Source organism: Crassostrea angulata, chromosome 10, assembly GCF_025612915.1.
Source record: "Crassostrea angulata isolate pt1a10 chromosome 10, ASM2561291v2, whole genome shotgun sequence".
NCBI lineage: Eukaryota > Metazoa > Mollusca > Bivalvia > Ostreida > Ostreidae > Magallana > Magallana angulata.
This window is the reverse complement of record NC_069120.1, coordinates 1303470-1322054: the sequence shown is the minus strand read 5'-3', so window position 1 is coordinate 1322054 and position 18585 is coordinate 1303470. Positions and strand designations below refer to the sequence as shown.

The 18585-nt window shown below is 32.9% G+C and overlaps 2 protein-coding genes and 1 pseudogene across 2 annotated transcripts in view; 2 read left to right on the top strand and 1 right to left on the bottom strand.

The window, feature by feature from the left end:
* The window catches only part of LOC128164549 (tripartite motif-containing protein 3-like), a 51550-nt gene that overhangs the window by 25669 nt on the left and 7296 nt on the right, over positions 1-18585 (bottom strand). The gene's annotated exons all lie outside the window — the stretch shown is intronic.
* Positions 1736-17157, top strand: LOC128164756 (uncharacterized; annotated as a pseudogene).
* LOC128164563 (uncharacterized) lies at positions 5018-7094 on the top strand. The gene is made up of 4 exons (XM_052828481.1): positions 5018-5464; positions 5779-5958; positions 6119-6304; positions 6461-7094. Exons 1-4 carry the CDS (start codon positions 5057-5059, stop codon positions 6800-6802), a joined length of 1116 nt encoding a protein of 371 aa, XP_052684441.1. The 5' UTR covers positions 5018-5056; the 3' UTR covers positions 6803-7094.

Below are 18585 nucleotides of genomic sequence, written 5' to 3'. Positions count from 1 at the left end.
TTTCCAGGTATATAAGTGTTAAAATATATTATTTACACAGGAATATGAAAAACCTGAATATTTGAATTGACCTGAAAATTCAAGTGACTGTACATATTGCAACATTTCAATCAATGCATTATATAATAACGGTGTTAGCTCCCCGGGGGCCTATCATGTTAGTCTCCTTTCTTTGTAATATCTAGCTGGGAGTTAAAACATATGTGCAATGGGTGAATGCTTCATATAACATAAACAGTTATATTGCAGTCTTCCCCGAATGTCCAGCATTATCTCCTCCCAGAAGCCCTCAAAGGAACTCGATCAGACACAGATATGAAAGGAGGTGTATATACATGTGAAAATAAATAAAGACATGAACTGTTGTCATCTAATTTGACTCAGAACAACGTATCTTTTGCATAAAAATTTCAGGTAATCTAAAATTTTCAGGTCAATTCCAACTTTAGATGGGGAATGCACTTCTGCGTAAATAACCGATAATGGTGCTATTTAATGATATATTTCAAAACATATATACCTGGAAATATGATAAAAACGCACAAATATACATTAAAATTTACACAGAATATACAAATGTATCAATTATATAAAATTTCTGGTCAGTAAATATTCAGTTCCATGGCGATTCAAATTTTCAGGTCTTTCGTATTCCTGCATAAATAATTGATCGGTATGATATATTTTAATACATATATACCTGGAAATATGATAAAAACTCAACAATATACATTAAAATTGACACAGAACATAGAAATGTACCAATCATTTAAAATTTCAGGTCATTTGAAAATTTCAGGTCAATTCAAATTTTCAGGTCTTTCATATTTCTGCGTAAATAACAGCTCATTATGATATTTTTCAACACAATTGGAAATCTGGAAATATGATGTAAACCCCCACAAAGTAATTTCATTTGACCAAAAACTTATAAAAGTATCATTTATATCAATTATATAATATTTCAGGTCATTTGAAATTTTCAGGTCAATTCAAATTTTCAGGTCTTTCATATTTCTGCTTGAATAACTGGTCATTATGATATTTTTTTAAACAAAATTATACCTGGAAACATGATTTAAACCCCCACAAAATAATTTCATTTGACTAAAATCTTATAAAAGTATCATTTATATAAAATTTCAGGTCTTTCAGGTCTTTCAGGTCATTAGTATTTCAGGTCTTTAGTATGTTCCCGACGCACGTGTGTTTACGTTTCTGATGGCGTCTCCCTGTATCGTCTGCGGTGTTTCTTTTGATAAATCAAATCATTTACAAAGACACATCTTAACAAGAAAACATCAAATTAATAACGAATTCCACAGTATATTGAGAGGGAAAACGAGCGGCGATCAAAAGTTGCAATTCGTTTTGCCAGCAGAGGATACATGTACCCCTGCCGAGACCGAACAGAGTCAGGATCCACCACCCATCGATCATGGGGATGTGCTGTTCTCTAACGGGAAAAAGAACAACGAACTGGAAAGCGACGATATTGAGATAAATATATAAACATTTATGTCGATGATCACATGATATTACTACTATCAGGACTATAGTATAATACTGCTTATTAAAATCGCGTAATCGAAGTGGCTTTATTTCACAATGGAGAAAGGGGGAAACCAACTCTAAAAATAGCAAGCGACCAATTAACCAATCAAATGCTTTGTAAAACTTATGTAAACAAAAAGGGGCCAACTATACTAACTTAACTAGTTGATATGAATAATATTTTCTTCAGAATCACAAAGAACATGTAAATGAGACATGTTTTCCTCCACCAGACAATGATTCGGAGTGGTTTCCATTTCCAGATAAGCTGAGTCTTCTTCTGTATGGATTATTACACAGTCCAACACATCATATTGTAAATATTGCAGTTCTTCTTTATATTATCAAATATATAAATTCAGATACATATTTTAATATATATTTTAATTGGTTTTGATCATCATGAATTATCACATTGCATATTACAGATTTTTTAATTATCAAAATGTGTGTAATATAATTGCAGAGTTTGGAAGTAGCTAAGTATGTCTGGTTCATTCTCAAAGAAATGGGTGTACCAGACATTTCACCACTAGCCAAGATCCGCAGCATGAAATTTGGTCAATTGGATGTGGAAAATTTGATTTCAAAGGTACATTTTGTAGCATATGTTAATTATAATTTCAGCCTGATTAAAATACTGTGGGTCCAATTTAAAGCAAAGAACAGTACTCAGACTGTAACAGAATTGATCGAACTCTGAAATAACTTCTGGACCCATTACAATTATATATTATCTTCATAAATATATGTATATTTGTTTATAGGATTCATAATCTGCATTGATAGTTAAAAACATAATATAGTAGCTAGGTTGGGCTATATATATGGACTGTGGACGATTAGGATATTATGGAGGTAAGTCCATCAGTGGTACGTACAGCTCCTGACTAGAGTAGCAGGGGTCCCAGGTTTGAGTCCCAGTCCAGCCATATATTTTAGCCCATTCCTCATTTCCTTATACTACAACAATTTAATAATTAAAGTTTATATCAATGTTAGGCCACACCAATTTGATTTCTTGGTCGCCGGATCCGCGCGCACGTTCCTTATGGTTTTTTAAAAAATAATATTAAAAATTAAATCCCGCATCCGGAAATTTTCGTTCCGTTTTCCGCTCCATTTTTTGGTTTTTACTTTTATATTTTTTTATTTAGTCATGATTGCGCTTGAATCAAAGCTTTTTTATACTGCGTGTGAAAGTTTCGATTTACATTGAACATTTCTTCGAAGTTTCGCGGTGGTTTACAAATGTTCAAGAGTTAAAAAAATGCCTGTACTTGTGGTCAGAATAAGTGATCAGGAAGGTACTGACTTATTGGCAAATACAGTCACCAACTTTTCGGGGGGTAAATTCTACGAGTTGTTTGAAAAGTGTGTGGAATCGAGAGACATTATCTTGTCTGTTGATTCGATTGTGGAAGTTCGTCTGCGTGAAGGACAAAATGCCCAATTCATCATCGCAGATAATGCTGATATGGACGTTTCAGAAGTAACCTCTACACTTAATTGTAAGTTTGTACAATTTATTATTGCACAGCAACTAGCATTAACCAGCTCCTCAGCATGCAAAGAACCTAACCCTGCTTCATGTAGTACTAGCACCAAAAACGCTTTTGCTTTACTAATGCATGGTAGCAAAAATATCATACTACCACCTAAACCAAAACCTGAAGATGGCAAAAAGTTAAATGGTCCCCAAAGACTTCAGTGTGATATAATAGACTGGATGGCCTCAAAGGGTTATGGGTGGACACAAAGTTCTAGGGATACAGCTGACTTTGTTGTCAAGATCTTGAGAAATTCTTTATGGTATATAGATCATGCCCATGAAAAATTCAAGGAAAGTGGTTGCCTGATTCCTAACTGTTTCAGTACATTTCATGGATACAATGAATTTAAGAAATTGCACCACAGAATACCACAGATAAAATCAGAAAGACTTAATGAACTCTCGATGGATCTGACAAAAGCATTATCTTTTCCATCAATGTCCTTTTCTAGAAACAAGCAACTCTCCTCTGACATGGAATCACTTCTTGCCACCTTAAGTCAATACAAAACAAGATTAGACAAAGACAATGCTCGTCATAAAAATTCACGAAAATCTTGTTCCCCTCCACGCTCACTTGAGTCGGACACATCCCTAAAGTATATACCAGGGAAACCTCAAAATGAAAATTGTTTAGATGATTCCAGCGTATACAAGACTCTAGAGGAAGATCTGAAATGTGTAGAGAGTTTTCAGTTCATAGATCTAGATAATTACACACCTGAAAACAGACTAAAACGAAGGAAATACATTAATAATTTGGAATTAGATGTGCCAGTGATGCTGTATAGAATGGCATTCGGTGGTTCTATTGGTACCTTGAACTTTATTTGGAAAGTACCTGGAGATGACAGCAATGATCCAGAGGTTTCAACGAAAAATATCAAAATTGTTAACAAAATCAACAAATCACTTCCAAAGTTTTCAACAAGGTCCATGAGAAAGCAGTTCATAAACCGCTATTTTAAGAATGTCAAGACTACCAAGTCTGTGCTGAGAAACATATTCTTTGATCTTACTGGCTGTGAACCTTCATGGGAATCTAGTGAACAAGCTGAAATTGATGAGCGTGTAGCATCTATATTACTTAATGGTGATGATCCCTCTCTTCTACTTGATTACAGATCTTTAAATGGAAAGGATATTGATTCCAAATACGGAGTTTTCTTTGAGGAAATGGGTAAATACTTTGATGAACAGTTAATGCCAGTTAATGAAAGGCGACATGGGGAAGAACTTTACTTACCTATGGCAATATCAATTGAAGATTTGAGGAATCAAGTTTCAAAGAGATTACCAAATGGCACACAAATTCCATGCAGTGAAACTGTTCGCTTACAGTTTCAACCAAACAGTACGTTTCAAAAGACTGCTTTAAAGTATTCTGGTAGATTTAATGTGAAATTTCGTGTGCAAACTCGACTTGCAAGAGTAAACCATGTTGACGCAAGGTATGTAGCTACCTCATTTAGATATCTGAAGGAGTTCTGCGTTAGTAATCGGGATGATGTTACACTAGTATGTTTAGATGACAAAGCAATTGTTCCCGTTGGGGAGCCAGGAATACCTATCAGTACTGGTGTTAGGGGGCATAATAAAGTGCTGACTCCTTCAGATGGTCCAAAACTAGTATGTACCGACCATGATTTTCACATAGCAGGTCTAGTGCCTTCTGTAGCCTTTGTATCTAGGATACCTCGAAACAGTAATGACAGTTTCTTTAAAGGAAATGTTTACATTACAACGAAGGATAAGGTCTTTCAGCCATCAACACCCCACCGTCATGCATCTGAACTTACCAAGATATTACGTGAACAGTATTCTGAAAACAGTGTTGATTTGAAAACTCCGATTCTTTGTTTGGTGACAGATGGTGGGCCAGACCACAGAGTGACATTTGAAACTGTAAAGTTATCCCTTGTTCAACTGTTTATTCAACTTGACCTTGACATGCTAGTTGCTCTAAGAACTGCACCAAACCACAGCTGGATGAATCCAGCAGAAAGGTGCATGTCAATTTTAAATTTAGCACTGCAACATGTTGCTCTTGCAAGAAAAGAAATGGAACCCACATATGAAAATGCTGTCAAACACAAATCTACACTTGGTGCTGTGCGTAACTTGGCTAACATTAAGACTGGTTTCAAAGATGCTTTTGCTGAATCTGTTGGGAGTGTCATTGAACTTGTTAACTCTCGATTCAAGAGGATGAAACTGAAAGATGAACATTTAAAAGTATACACAGGCATTCCAGATGAAGAAATTCAAGCCTCTCTTGATGTTGTTGGTCAGGTCCTTAATTCCAATCTCACTGTTGACATGTCTACAGGAGATTTACGTAAGGTTAAGAACTTGCAGGTAAATAAGACCATTGTTAATTTACTGAACTCATCAGGATTTATTTTGTACAGTATCATGTATTCACCATTGATAAAAAATATATAAAAATACATCATAAATAGTGTAATTAAAGTAATACATGTATATTAAGAAAATTTCAAAACCATTACCATGGAATTCTTTATAGTACTTTGATATTTGAAAAATAGCTATCAATGAGTAGAGAAAAAATTCATGGAGAAGTTTAACACTAATATCATCATATTTTTTGCAACACAGTTATTATAGAGATAAATTATTATATACCAGTAACACCTGCATTATAATTTCAGACCTTCTTGGCAGACCATGGAAAGAGTAGTCACTACATGTTCCAGTTGAAAAAGTGCAATAACTGTGCCTATTGCACAGTTATTAACCCTCCAAGGCTTCCTGTTGCTGAATTCCAGAGTTTGCATTTTCTGCCTGACCCTGTTCCAGGAGGAGATGGCCATTATCAAACCTTTGAGGAGGTAGGCATAATTTTTCATTCAAAGGATTCCGAAACATATTAAGATCAGATAAAATGAAAAAGAACATTAAAATCGTTCATGTTAATAAGGCATTGAATTAATTTCATGTACTTTGTTTATGGGTTATAATATATGATTCTAAAACTATCAAATTTATTAGGTGTATGGACAAGTAACAGGCGATACATACAGGCCGAGTGCTCAAGTACAGGATGATCCTGCCACTGCCAATGACAGGCGTAACCGAGATACATTTAAGACCCAAAAAGTTCGTGATGTTATTGTATGTGGAGAGTGCTCAAAACCAAGATGTGTCTACAGTGATAAAAAGCTTACCCGTGAACAAGTAAGTTATTAGTATTGTATGTTATTGGTGGCTTCACTGTCTCATTTAGCAAGCTTAAGAGGCCTTCAGTACCTGCAGTTTTTAACTACGCTAAATTTAAGTTGATATTAAAGTAGATTTGTGAAACTTTTTTTTCATGATGTCATGTTATTGTAGGAGGAACTGTTGCTGCGTTTAAAGGAGGATCATGTTTACACATGTGGAGACCCCATGGTAGCAGAGGATGTGGAAGATCCAGGCATGGTTGTTCGTGAGGCCATAAACTGCACAACAGAAGTGGAAACAAGTTATTTCTCGACCTCCTTAAAGCACTACTTACCTCCAGTTTGTGTTCACTGCGGAAGTGTTGACAGTCTTTTAGATGATACAGACCCTTACATTTCTGGCTTATTTGAGCAATATTCTATTGTTAGACCCATATGCCAGATTTGTAAAAATAATGGCAAAGATGCAAGAACATGGGGGAAAAAATTTCTGCCCAAGAGGTGCAGAAGATAAACTGTTGAATGTTGTTCATGATGAAGTGAAATTGTAACAAATAGAACAGTGTGCATTCTTTGCTAACAATTTATTTCATTATTTTGTCCGAAGGTAAAAGCTGTTCATATTGTATACATGTGCCCAAAATACATAATTTGCACCATTATTGTTATATAATTCCAGTTTTGACTAATAGGGTGTGAAAGTATAATCTGAGACATTGCACAGTGGTTTTAGTACAGTGTAATAATGATTTTTACATGTATTTCAAAGAAAATAATGATATTTTAAAATAAAATGTAATCGCTCACCTCTATTTTTTTTGTGTCGCTCCTAAATTTTCAAATTTAAGTATTTTAATTTTAAAATTATTAAATCGCTCGCTCGCCCCAATATTTTTTTGACTAAAATCCGAAGACCAAGAAATCAAATTGGTGTGGCCTTAACCATTAAAATTATAATTTGTATGTTGATTGAATATTTCAGGGAGAAGATGACTCTGGGTTGCCCATTTATATTAATATCAAGCCAAGTGAAATTGCCAAGCTTAATTTGAGCAATCCAACTATTTCACCAAATATTGCAAGGTAAGCTTCTAAATACATAAACAGAATGATTATACATAAAATGAAAATGATATTAATATAATATATGTATATAATATTCTAAATTATTATTTAAATTTATTAATAAATATAGGTATCCTAGGAAAACCACAATTATAAAAGAACAAAGAGATGGGACTAGACTGCATGAAATTATCTCTCCCTGGGCATCAGTAAATAACACCCATTTTCATGTAGGAGAGCCAGTGAAAGTAACAAGCAATGCCTTAGCTAGTGTAATTATACAGCATTTTATGAGAATGATGAGGTGAATTACTTTATTTCTAGTGTTACACATAAAAGTTGATATTAAAATACCATAAATATCTAAAATAAAGAATTTGAAATTTTTTCTCTTTATCAGCAAAATGTTATTTTGGCTGAAATTAAAATTGCTGATGAAGACAGAAATGATGAAAATGACCACAAGTAAGGCAGGATCACATCTCTATCTCATTTCTTTATTTACAAAATTTGCATGAAACAATGCTTGTTTAAAAAATACCACAATAATAATTTTTTTGCTGTAAGTTGATTCTACAATCTAAATCAAGTACCAGTATGTGATATCTATAAAAAAAAAAGCAGGAAAAATTTGTATCAATTTATAATTCATTTTGAAATGAATTCATCGATCATTATGTTGTCATTCTTAGCCTTTATGTTATATTCTTTTGTCGATCTGTCTTTTGATTTCATTTTGACTGTATGCCAACATTGTGATGTCAATAAGCAGAAGTGAATTTAATAAATAAATAATTTTTTTAGCTGCTTGATGGAGAGAAGGAGATTGATGACAGTACCTCTATTGAATTTATCAAAAGACGTGGAGCCTTCAATCATCAATGAATCAATGACAACATCAGGTCAACTTGTGGAAAAACCAAAGGAGGTTTGTTTTGCGTCCAATATCCTATATACTCACATGATAATGTACGTAGCTTTAATTAATTATTAAACAGCATCAGTTTGATTATTATACTCATCCATCTTTTCCCATAATAACTACTGTACATGCATGTTGAAAACCTTTTTGGGTTATTGATTAAACTTGATCATGTATATTTATTTTACTTGAATAACAGAACTCAAAGATTCCACAAATTTCAGTTCCTGTAAACCTTTTCATTGATGACACCTCTACAAATGTCAGTAAAAGATGGCAACCAATGCATTGTGCCCAAATGCAATTAGCAGGTACACAAATTAAGAACCAATATTTATTTGAATAATTTTTAGCTAGCCCACCTGAATCTAATGTTCAAGTGAGCTTTAATCTGATCACAATTGTCCGTACTACATCTGTTATGTCCGTCCATCAAGAAGGGTTCAAAGTTTAATGCAAGAGTTAATGTTAGAGAAAAATATTTAAGAAATAAACAGCAATGTTAAAAAATTCACAGGGATATGAACTTGGTTGGTCACGTGATCAAATCCTGTGAAGTCCAAAGGGCTTCTTAGAAGATTTGATATAACATACCAACCAAGTTCATATCCAAGAGAACTTTTTACATTGCTGTTGAATATTACTTATACATGTGTGTATTTCCATTTGAGAATGGCAAATCGTTCAGAATCATTTAATGGTGTTTTTTATTCATTAACAATATATTGCATGTGCGGTAATCATTGTGACGTCACTAAAACATTGAACCCCGAACAAGCAGTACTGGGTCCCCAGATGGGGATTATATTTCAATATAGGATTATATGGGGTAGATGATTTCAATCGTAAGATTCTTAATAATTACTGCAGCAACGTTACACTTTTTGCCAAATTATTGTAAATATCTAATCAATACATGAAATGTTATTTTATAGGTGTTCCTTTCGAATTTCGTAACAATGAGATTTATTCCAATTTTCTTGGAGCTTCTGAGCATGCCTCAGTGTTGAGCATTTCAAAGTTAATTCTGCAGGACATTGAATCTACTCAACCATGTCAACAGTAAGTTGAAAAAAAAATACTCTGAATGTAGAACTGTAATTACATCATTCATACTGGTAATTTAATACATTACTGTTTAGCTTGTTTGGTTATAATTGCCCCGCTCTATGATGTCAAGTTAATTTTAAATCATATTCTTATTACATGTATATTTAAGAAATCCAGTTGAGACATTTGATGCTGATATGAAGACCTGCATTGCAATCAAGATGGAAGTGGCTTCATTGATCGCTGATTTCAACATGCTTTCACTAGCTTGCAACCATGCTGGGGCAACAGCATTGAAATTTTGTCCTAAATGTCATGTATGTTATCACTGTAGTACAGCTTAATTTTTTTAGACTGCCTGATTAAAGGTCCTCTACACTCCTGGGAAAAGTTTTGCATACAAGCCCATTATTCTGTATAAATTATTTAAAGATCTGGATATTTAGCATGTGTTAGACTTGTCAAAGACTGAAAAAAAAATCAACTTTGGGGGAAAAAATCAACTTTTTAAGTTTTACAGCTATACTCATGAAAATTAAAATTCCCTGGGGTATTCGAACTCGCGATTTGCAGGTTGGTAAATCGAAGCTACACCCATTGCTCCACAGAGATAGACACATTATGATGACAAATTAATTGTTTCACAATGCATTAAAATCGTAATGATGTGACATACTGTTATAAAAAGTAAAAGTCACGGGGTGTCGAGGAACCTTAATAAAAAAAAAACACTATAGCTACTTCAGGCATTATTTATTGCTTCAAATGGTTGGGTGGTCATAAAACCCTTTTATAAAGATCATATATGATAGGAAAATATACATATATCTATATAATTTTCTCTTAAAAAAATCAAGTTCTGAGGTAATTTTTTACAGGCTGACAGAGATACCTGTTCCTCTAAAGAAAGAGAAAGATTCCCACAAGAGACAATGAGAACTATTGAAAGACTGCGATTAAGAGGAACTGAAAAATCAAAAAAATCTCTTAAGAAACAGACAGGTGTGAAGGACTATGACAATCCTTTTTGGGAAGTTTTAAACCCACATAGGTATCTAAACATTGTTTTTAAATTGTTGTAGTAAACTTTGTTTTAAACAGATCAAGAAACATTGTTAAAAGGTATCTGATTGATAGAGTATAATTGCATCTATGTATAAAATATCCTTTATATCAAAATAATATATAATGCTTGCATTACATAAAATTCAAAGATATTGCATTTCAGTTTTGCACAAATTGACATATATACCAGTATGTTTTTTAAGAAATAAGTACTGGTATAAATTTTGTCTTATTTTTGAAATTTGATTGTTGAAAAATAAACATTTTAATTGAGTTATATAGCCTAACTAAAGTTTTATATGAGTATGATATGAATTTGGGAAGTTTACTTTACTCTTTAATGATTATAACTTTATTTAACTTTCCTTTTCTTGTAGAGATATTCCATCTGGAGTGCTTCATTTATTTCACTTGGGCACATCAAAGCACCTTTTGAAAGTTTGCATTGAATCACTGAGTGAGGACAAAGTTTCAGTGCTTGAAAGTCATCTGTCGGGACTTGATTCTCAGCAGCAAATAACTTTCAACATCTGCAAGAACTTAAACAGTCGACAAGGAAAGGATTTGAAAAAATTTGTAAGTACTTAATTGCCTGAAATTCATTATGGATCGAATGAATTAAAGTTGTGCCTTATTCGAGTTTAGCTTAACTTGGCCCTGGCAGTTGATGCTTTATGTAAACCTCAAAAGCATTATAACTGTGCAGGTGCCCTATAGTGATCAGTCTGTCCATCAGTTACTTTTCTGGGGCTTATAATTCTCTCCCCTAAAGCCCAATTTAGCTCATAATTTAACTACAGACTGCCTTTGGTTAAAATGTGTGCAGTCATCTTGAGCCAAGTATCTATAGAAAGGGCCCTTTGAAATTTTGTTAGCATCTCAATGATGTCAAGCTATTAATTGATATTTCAAGTTTAACATTAATGGAAACGTTTGTTAAACATTTCAAGGATTTTTTTCATAGCATCTTTGTGGCCCAACTTGATAGTTAATGATGGTTTTCTTTTCCATTTAGATTCAAGTCGCACCTTTCAGCTTAGCCTTTGCTGGTTTGAGTACAGTGTATTTGAAGATGACCTGTTTATTAGCTTTGGTAATTATGATAGGCATGAGCATTGTTTACCGGTACATAACAAAGAATTCTGAGCTCTGTATCTTTCGTATAATATTAAATGAAAACTTGTTATATTGAAGAGAAATGTGGCTTATATTTACTAGAGGAGAACACCACGCTTTATTTTAAGAAGATAATTTGGGAAAACCCTCCATCCACCCCTTTCTTCCGCCATAATTATAATTTTCACTTTATTTCTATTTTCATGTATTGGTATACTATGTATCTTGTTATTGCGTGTATCTCGTTATTTTCCACCCTTTTTTGATGTTTAATTTAATTGGTTGCAGATAAATAGAATGGTATGCAAAGATGCCTCTGAAGACGAGGACATTCTCCAGCTCTTAGACAATCTTGTAGAAAAGTATCTCCAAATTATTGAGGAGCACTTAATTACCTCAACTTAAAAACAAAGTGAAAACTCACTTGCTGACACATTTAGTAAGTTGATCCATTACACATAATTCAACTTGTATTATAAATTATTCAATCTTAAATCTATACATGTACCAGCTAGGGTTCTTCCAATGTTTTTTAATTTTATCCCTATTCTTACAACAGACAGACGAAATATCACACCATGGTCCACCTCTTGGATATTCTGAAGATGTTTTTGAAAAGAGGCATGGTGTGATCAGAGCAAAACTTTTCAACCAAGAAAACCAACTCGCAAGAAGTCGAGATACCGCCATTTTATTTCGAAAAAGCTGTGTTTTCCTTCATGTGTTAATGGGTGGTTTCTTCCAAACAAATGACGCTAAATGGTAGGGAAAAGAACAATCATATTATCTGCATAAATCATCCTCTTCATTATTATATTCTTAATTTATTGAACAAGATTAATTGGTGCATATTTTACTTATTCATATTTTTAGCTCACCGAGCTGAAAGCTCAAGTGAGCTATTCTGATCACATTTTGTCTGTCGTCCGTCTGTCTGTCCGTCTGTCTGTAAACTTTTCACATTTTCAACATCTTCTCAAGAACCACTGGGCCAATTTTAACCAAACTTGGCACAAAGCATCCTTATCCTAAGGGGATTCAACGTTGTGAAAATTAAGGACCACGCCCTTTTGCAAAGGGAGATAATTAGGAATTTATGAAAATTTTCGAGAAATTTTCAAAAATCTTCTTCTCATGAACCATAAGACCAGGAAAGCTGAAACTTATGTGAAAGCATCATCAGGTAGTGTAGATTCAAAGTTGTGAAAATCATGACCCCCGGGGGTAGGGTGGGGCCACAATGGGGGGTTGAAATTAAACATAGGAATATATAGAGTAAATCTTTAAAAATCTTCTTCTCAGAAACTAATCAGCCAGATGATTCTTTATAAATGTTAAGACTTTGGCCCCAGGACAATTCTTTGGCTTTACAAGAAGGTTCAGAGTTTGATGTAGGTTTATATCCCATATATAAACTATTGTTAAGGATCTTTTTGAGAACTGCAATACTCAACATATGATATGACTATAAAATCATCCTGTTAGAAAAGGGACTAATGATTATAAACATAAGAATATCCAGGGGAAAAATGGATTTTATTTATACAGGATCTACATGTATTATTGTACATTGTCCAGATAGTTTGTATTAATTATGACTCCATTAAGCTGATTTTATTATACCTATTGTTCCTCCGGTGAGCGTTGTGGCCCATGGGCCTCTTGTTATACCCCTAACAACAAAGTTGCAAAGGAGTTGAATGTTTTTAAACTTGTCACTCTGTATGTCAGTCTGCGCCATGTAATTAAGCTGGCAGTAACTCCTATAACATCTGTGCACAGAATATAATAAAAAAATTGTAGCTATATATTCAGAACAAAATGTGTAGATGTGCAAAATTACAAGGAATTTCCAATTCTATTATTTTGCTGGAAAGTTGTGCTATTTGAAATCTCATTCATTAATTGTTCTTTAAAGACAATTTAAAAGTACATGTTTATAAATATACACAAATAGGGCAGAGTGAGTTGGGTATATTCCCTCTAACTAGTTTTAGAATCGGTAGGACAACAAAGTAGTGCCTTTAAGCAAAATAGTCCCTGTACTTGCAGAGTGTATATACATTTATTGGGACATTTTAAATCAGAATGCTTGACAGTACATGTCAGAAAAGAGGATTTGCAATTTTAAAAACAAGTGTCAATTAAATTGAGTTATCATTTGAAGAATAGAAATGAAATTGTTTGATGTACAACCTTTCCAAAACTGAGAAATTCCCTACTTTTACTTTCATTTTCAGAGTTTTTCAATACAGACGCATTTTGCCGGAAAACGAATCTGACTTCAAACCACGAAATTTTAACAGGAAAGAGACAATTTGATTATCTTTCATTCAAGAGGTCCCTCGTTGCTGAACGAAAATTAGGGCCGGAGCTATGAATCATAATGTTAACATTACCGCCTATGGAAAATGCATTAGTGGACTATACCCAGTTGTTAAGTATTAAGTCATAAATCTTTTTCTTTTTGACCTGAATTAATAAGCATTTCATAATTGTTAATATGTTGACAGGACCCAAAGCACAAACAGAGTACAAGAACTTGCTCAAAGGAAGGAAATGATAGACTTTCTTGGTAATTAAAGTAAATCCACCCTCCTGTGACGTCATACATTTTACATAAACCATGAATTCATTAAAATTCTTGCAAGTAGTTTTGTAATTTCTATGTTATTATAGGTGCACATCAAACACTCAAATCATTGTTTACTTGGAGATATTTAATAAGCGTTTTTCATCCTTATATTCGACATAATTCAATAATGACAAAGGGAAATAACTCTTTTCTTTTTTTTTCTCTAAGTGATATATCTAAATGCTATAATTTTTCTAATGTAAATATTTTTTTTTTTTAATTAATTTTAGTTTTCTGGCATAGTAAGCAATAAAATTTAAATAGATAAACAAGTATCCATCCACTTTTATTTAATTTTTAAACAAGGAAAAGTGTGATTTTCAGATGGTAATTTCAGCCTTTGGTTTTTATTACCTTACATCTTAAATAGTATGGATACATATATATTTTATTTATTTTTTTATGAAATTCAAGTCCAATAAGTTAAAAAAAGTTAAGTTTTTTAATTTTGAACCCATAATTTTATAGGTACAGAGTTACCTTAATATATGATATAAATACATTTGTTATATTCAGTAGTATATTCTCACTATATAACTCTGTATAGACACATGCAAATAGTCAATAATTGTAATATAAGTTCGTCCGAAAAAATGTTTTCAATAGACTGGCTAGGAATAATATCTATACAGGATTATGCATCATATATTCTATACGTGCAGGTCATTTGTCAGCCAAAGACCCCAACTATGAAAGCCATATGCCAGTGTTACTGATGCCAAATCGCTGCAACAACAAGAAAGCAATTCTCCAAGAGTTATCATCTTTCCATCCACAGTGCTTACTGTTACAAGGACTAGTTGACCTTGGCACTCCCAGTCCCACTGTGGATGGAAAGATGATTACTTACCAAAGCTGTAGGAGTCAGGATGGATCAGTAATCAAAGAGGGGATGTCCTTGGCATATATCAACAGGGAAAATGAGGTATGAATGAAACTTCTCAATATGTAGAGTCCGTGAGTGAATGTCAGGTTTTGCACGCCAAGTTTTGCAAGTTCGTGTGCATCATTTGAAATATTTTCTCACTTGAACATTTTCATCTCACCTGAGCTGAAAGCTCAAGAGAGCTTTCTGATCACTTTTTGTCTGGCGTCCATCTCTCTGTCTATAAACTTTTAACATTTTCGAAAACTCAAATGTTATTGTATTTAAGAAGTGAACTCAATGTCTACCCAAGTTATATGAGTATAACCTGGGTTGGTGTAGTTTACGCTTTATAATCCGCGAAGCGGATTATAAAAAAGCGTAAATTGCTCCAACCCAGGTTATACGAGAATAGCTAGGGTAGATATTGATCGAGTTCATTCCTTATAATTTAATTTTCTGTAATTTACCGTAATCTGTTTAAAATTCAAACGCAACGTAAAGCGGATAAGTATATATATGATTTACGTTGGTGCATTGTGACATGTACATGTATTGTGACGTGCAAACCAGGTTATCTAACTTAATTTTTTCTATCCAATCAAATGCCACGTTACAACCAGAATTAAATTATATGGTTTTAATTATATGCAAGTATTTTGACATATTGTTTATTCTTTAAAATTGTTAAGACTCTTGCCCCTGGACAATTCTTTGTCTCACAAGGGGTTCAAAGTTTAATGTAGTTTTATAATCCATTTATAAACAGTTGTTAAAGTCAGATCCTTTTTTAAAGAACTGCAATGCTCAATATGTAATAATACAGTCAAATCATCTCACTACAATACAAAGTGACTTCAAGTTTAATTTAAGAATATGTGAACTATGTGAACTTGCATGGTCACTTTTCTGTTAATCTTGATTTATGCGTGCTGTTTCCATAATAATGTCTAAAATTTCATATTCAGGTTGAAATCGGACTCTTCAAGAGAGGATATTTGTTACTTCTAGAGAAACAGAGGAAGTCTTTGATTACTGTAGAGAAAGGACACATCCAGACAACATCATTTCTAGGTTGCCCTATTGTGCACTTCATGAACGAAACTGATGTAGTCCCCCTCCACAGAGTTCTTTCCTATGTTCCTCTTGTTCACCATTGCGGTCACTCCCACTGCACCATCAGAGAAGGAAGAACTACTATCAGAGTGGAACAAGAGGACAAAGATGTTTATAGAAGATTTGTTGTACATAACATGAATCATGCTGTCAAAGTATATGTAGTTAATGTGTATTCCCTTAAATGTCCATCAGGAATTCCTTCTGCAGATCTCAAAACCTGCTCCAAAAAATTGTAAATCATTTTCTGCTGTATAACAATGCGTATATATAATTGTGCAAGAAGAGTTTTGCTACTTTAGGTTTGCTATTGCGTAATATGCTTTTACTGATCACTTTATCAAAGTGCGATGGTTTGTATGAAATGTATGAAAAGACAATATTTGTGGGATTTTTTTTATTATTGAGAGTATGTTTTATAACTAAAGAGAATATTTTGGTGATAACTGTGTGGTGTGCGTTTTTGTAATGGAAGTTTTATATCAAGAATGTACATAGTTTATGCACTCAACTTACATGTTATGAACATTTATGACGTTAAAACTTACCGTACATGTTTATTCTTTAAGATTCTGTATACAATTTCTCTCTATAGATCATTATGTAAATTTCTTATGACCACAGTGGGAACTAGTTTTGAAAACTTATTGTGCTGGCTAACTAAAGAACATTCTTCTTATCATTATTACATATTATCATTTTCATTCTGCTAATTTTTTGTAAATCAAACTATAAAAATGTTTTGCAATTTAAGTAGTGTGGCTTAAATTGAATTGTTTGACAAATCATCCCAAAAGCTTTGTAAATAATTGACATTGACTTCATTATATTATATAGAATGAATCAAATTTTCAACTGTGTTAAACTATATTATTAATTTTGGACAGTTTATGCTTTATAAACTTCAAAACTTGTATTTGCGAAATATCTGATATAGTTTTTCAGTTAAATTTACTTATCCTCTTTGCATATACACTGTATAAGATTTCTTAGATAGCAAATTATTATATAATGTACAAATAAATAAATATCAAGTGAATTAACAAAAGTCGTTAGATTTTTTTTCATTTGTCATTAATTATTTTGCAAAATATAATATTGGTTAAGGTTCGTTCCGTCTCTTTAGAATGTATGAACATTGATTGATTTTATCATTATCCAACAATCATCAAATTACGAAATGGATAAATTGCATGATTTTCTTTCATATGATACACATATGAAAGTCAATTCATATGATTTACATATGACCACACTCATAATTCACATGTGAATTGTTTTTCATATGTGGATCATATGCATACTGCTTCATATGATCCACATATGAGTGTTCATATGATTCTCATATGAACCTCCACATATGCTTTGATCCACATATGATTGTCATATGATCCACATATGAAAGGCAAATCATATGTGGATCATATGTGGCGAAATTGCCTATGTAGAGAGTGATATATTGACATTCGTGTCTCTGACCAGGCTAAAATGGATTGTTCTTAGCTGACTTTTATCAACGGACATATCTGTACGCCAAAACAAAGTGTTACTTTATAAAGAAAATTAATAATTTAATCCATAAATAAAACCCCATCCCAATATTTTAGGAAGGTTCACAAGCATTCGGGGCATGGACAAATCCTACCTATTCAGCTGTTCTGAATAGGAAAAACCCTGAGCTGAGACACACATTTTTCTACTTTAACTATTCTAATATACCTGTACATAATATTTCATTAATAATGTATCTCATTTGTCTCTACGACCTATTTTTAACTGGAAATTTCATTTATTTTGACTGAAAATCTTTATTGAAGAGATGTAAACCTTTATGAATTGATGCTACCGATAAAGAACTTTTATATTTTAGTCATATTTTTAAATTGCATGCATAATAAGTTTTTTTTTGCAATGTCGCTTTTATAGCTTTAAATTAAACACATGAATAAAAAAAACTAGAATTGAAAGGAAACCATCAACATCGGAACAAAAAAATGACATTTTAGAGGAGCCTTTATCGAAACACGTGTTTCCATGACGATGTTTTGGGTGTTAATTAATTAGAGGGAAGCAGGTGACTGTAGCTGTCAGAAAAGTCAAGGATTGATTTTATGTGCAGACTTTTCCATTTGTATCAACATTTAAGACCATAAAAATTAGAATATGTTTGCTTGAAAATTGTATTTATACAATTTTTTCTCTGTTCCTCGTAAGTTAAGATTAAGGTTAAGATAAACAAATTTAAACGTAAATTAAATTTGGAACAGCCTCAAAGGGGCATATATGGTCACGATTTTGGTCAAAAATTATTCCCAAAATCTTAATGTTTGCAATGCTTCACTAAGGCATTTTTAATAGTCATTTAAAATTTGGGTGCCATTCGTTGAGTTATAAGCGAGTTACAGAGCTTCTGTGTTTTATAAACAAAGCTTTTGTTTACGTTTTGAATGTTGAAGTAAAAAA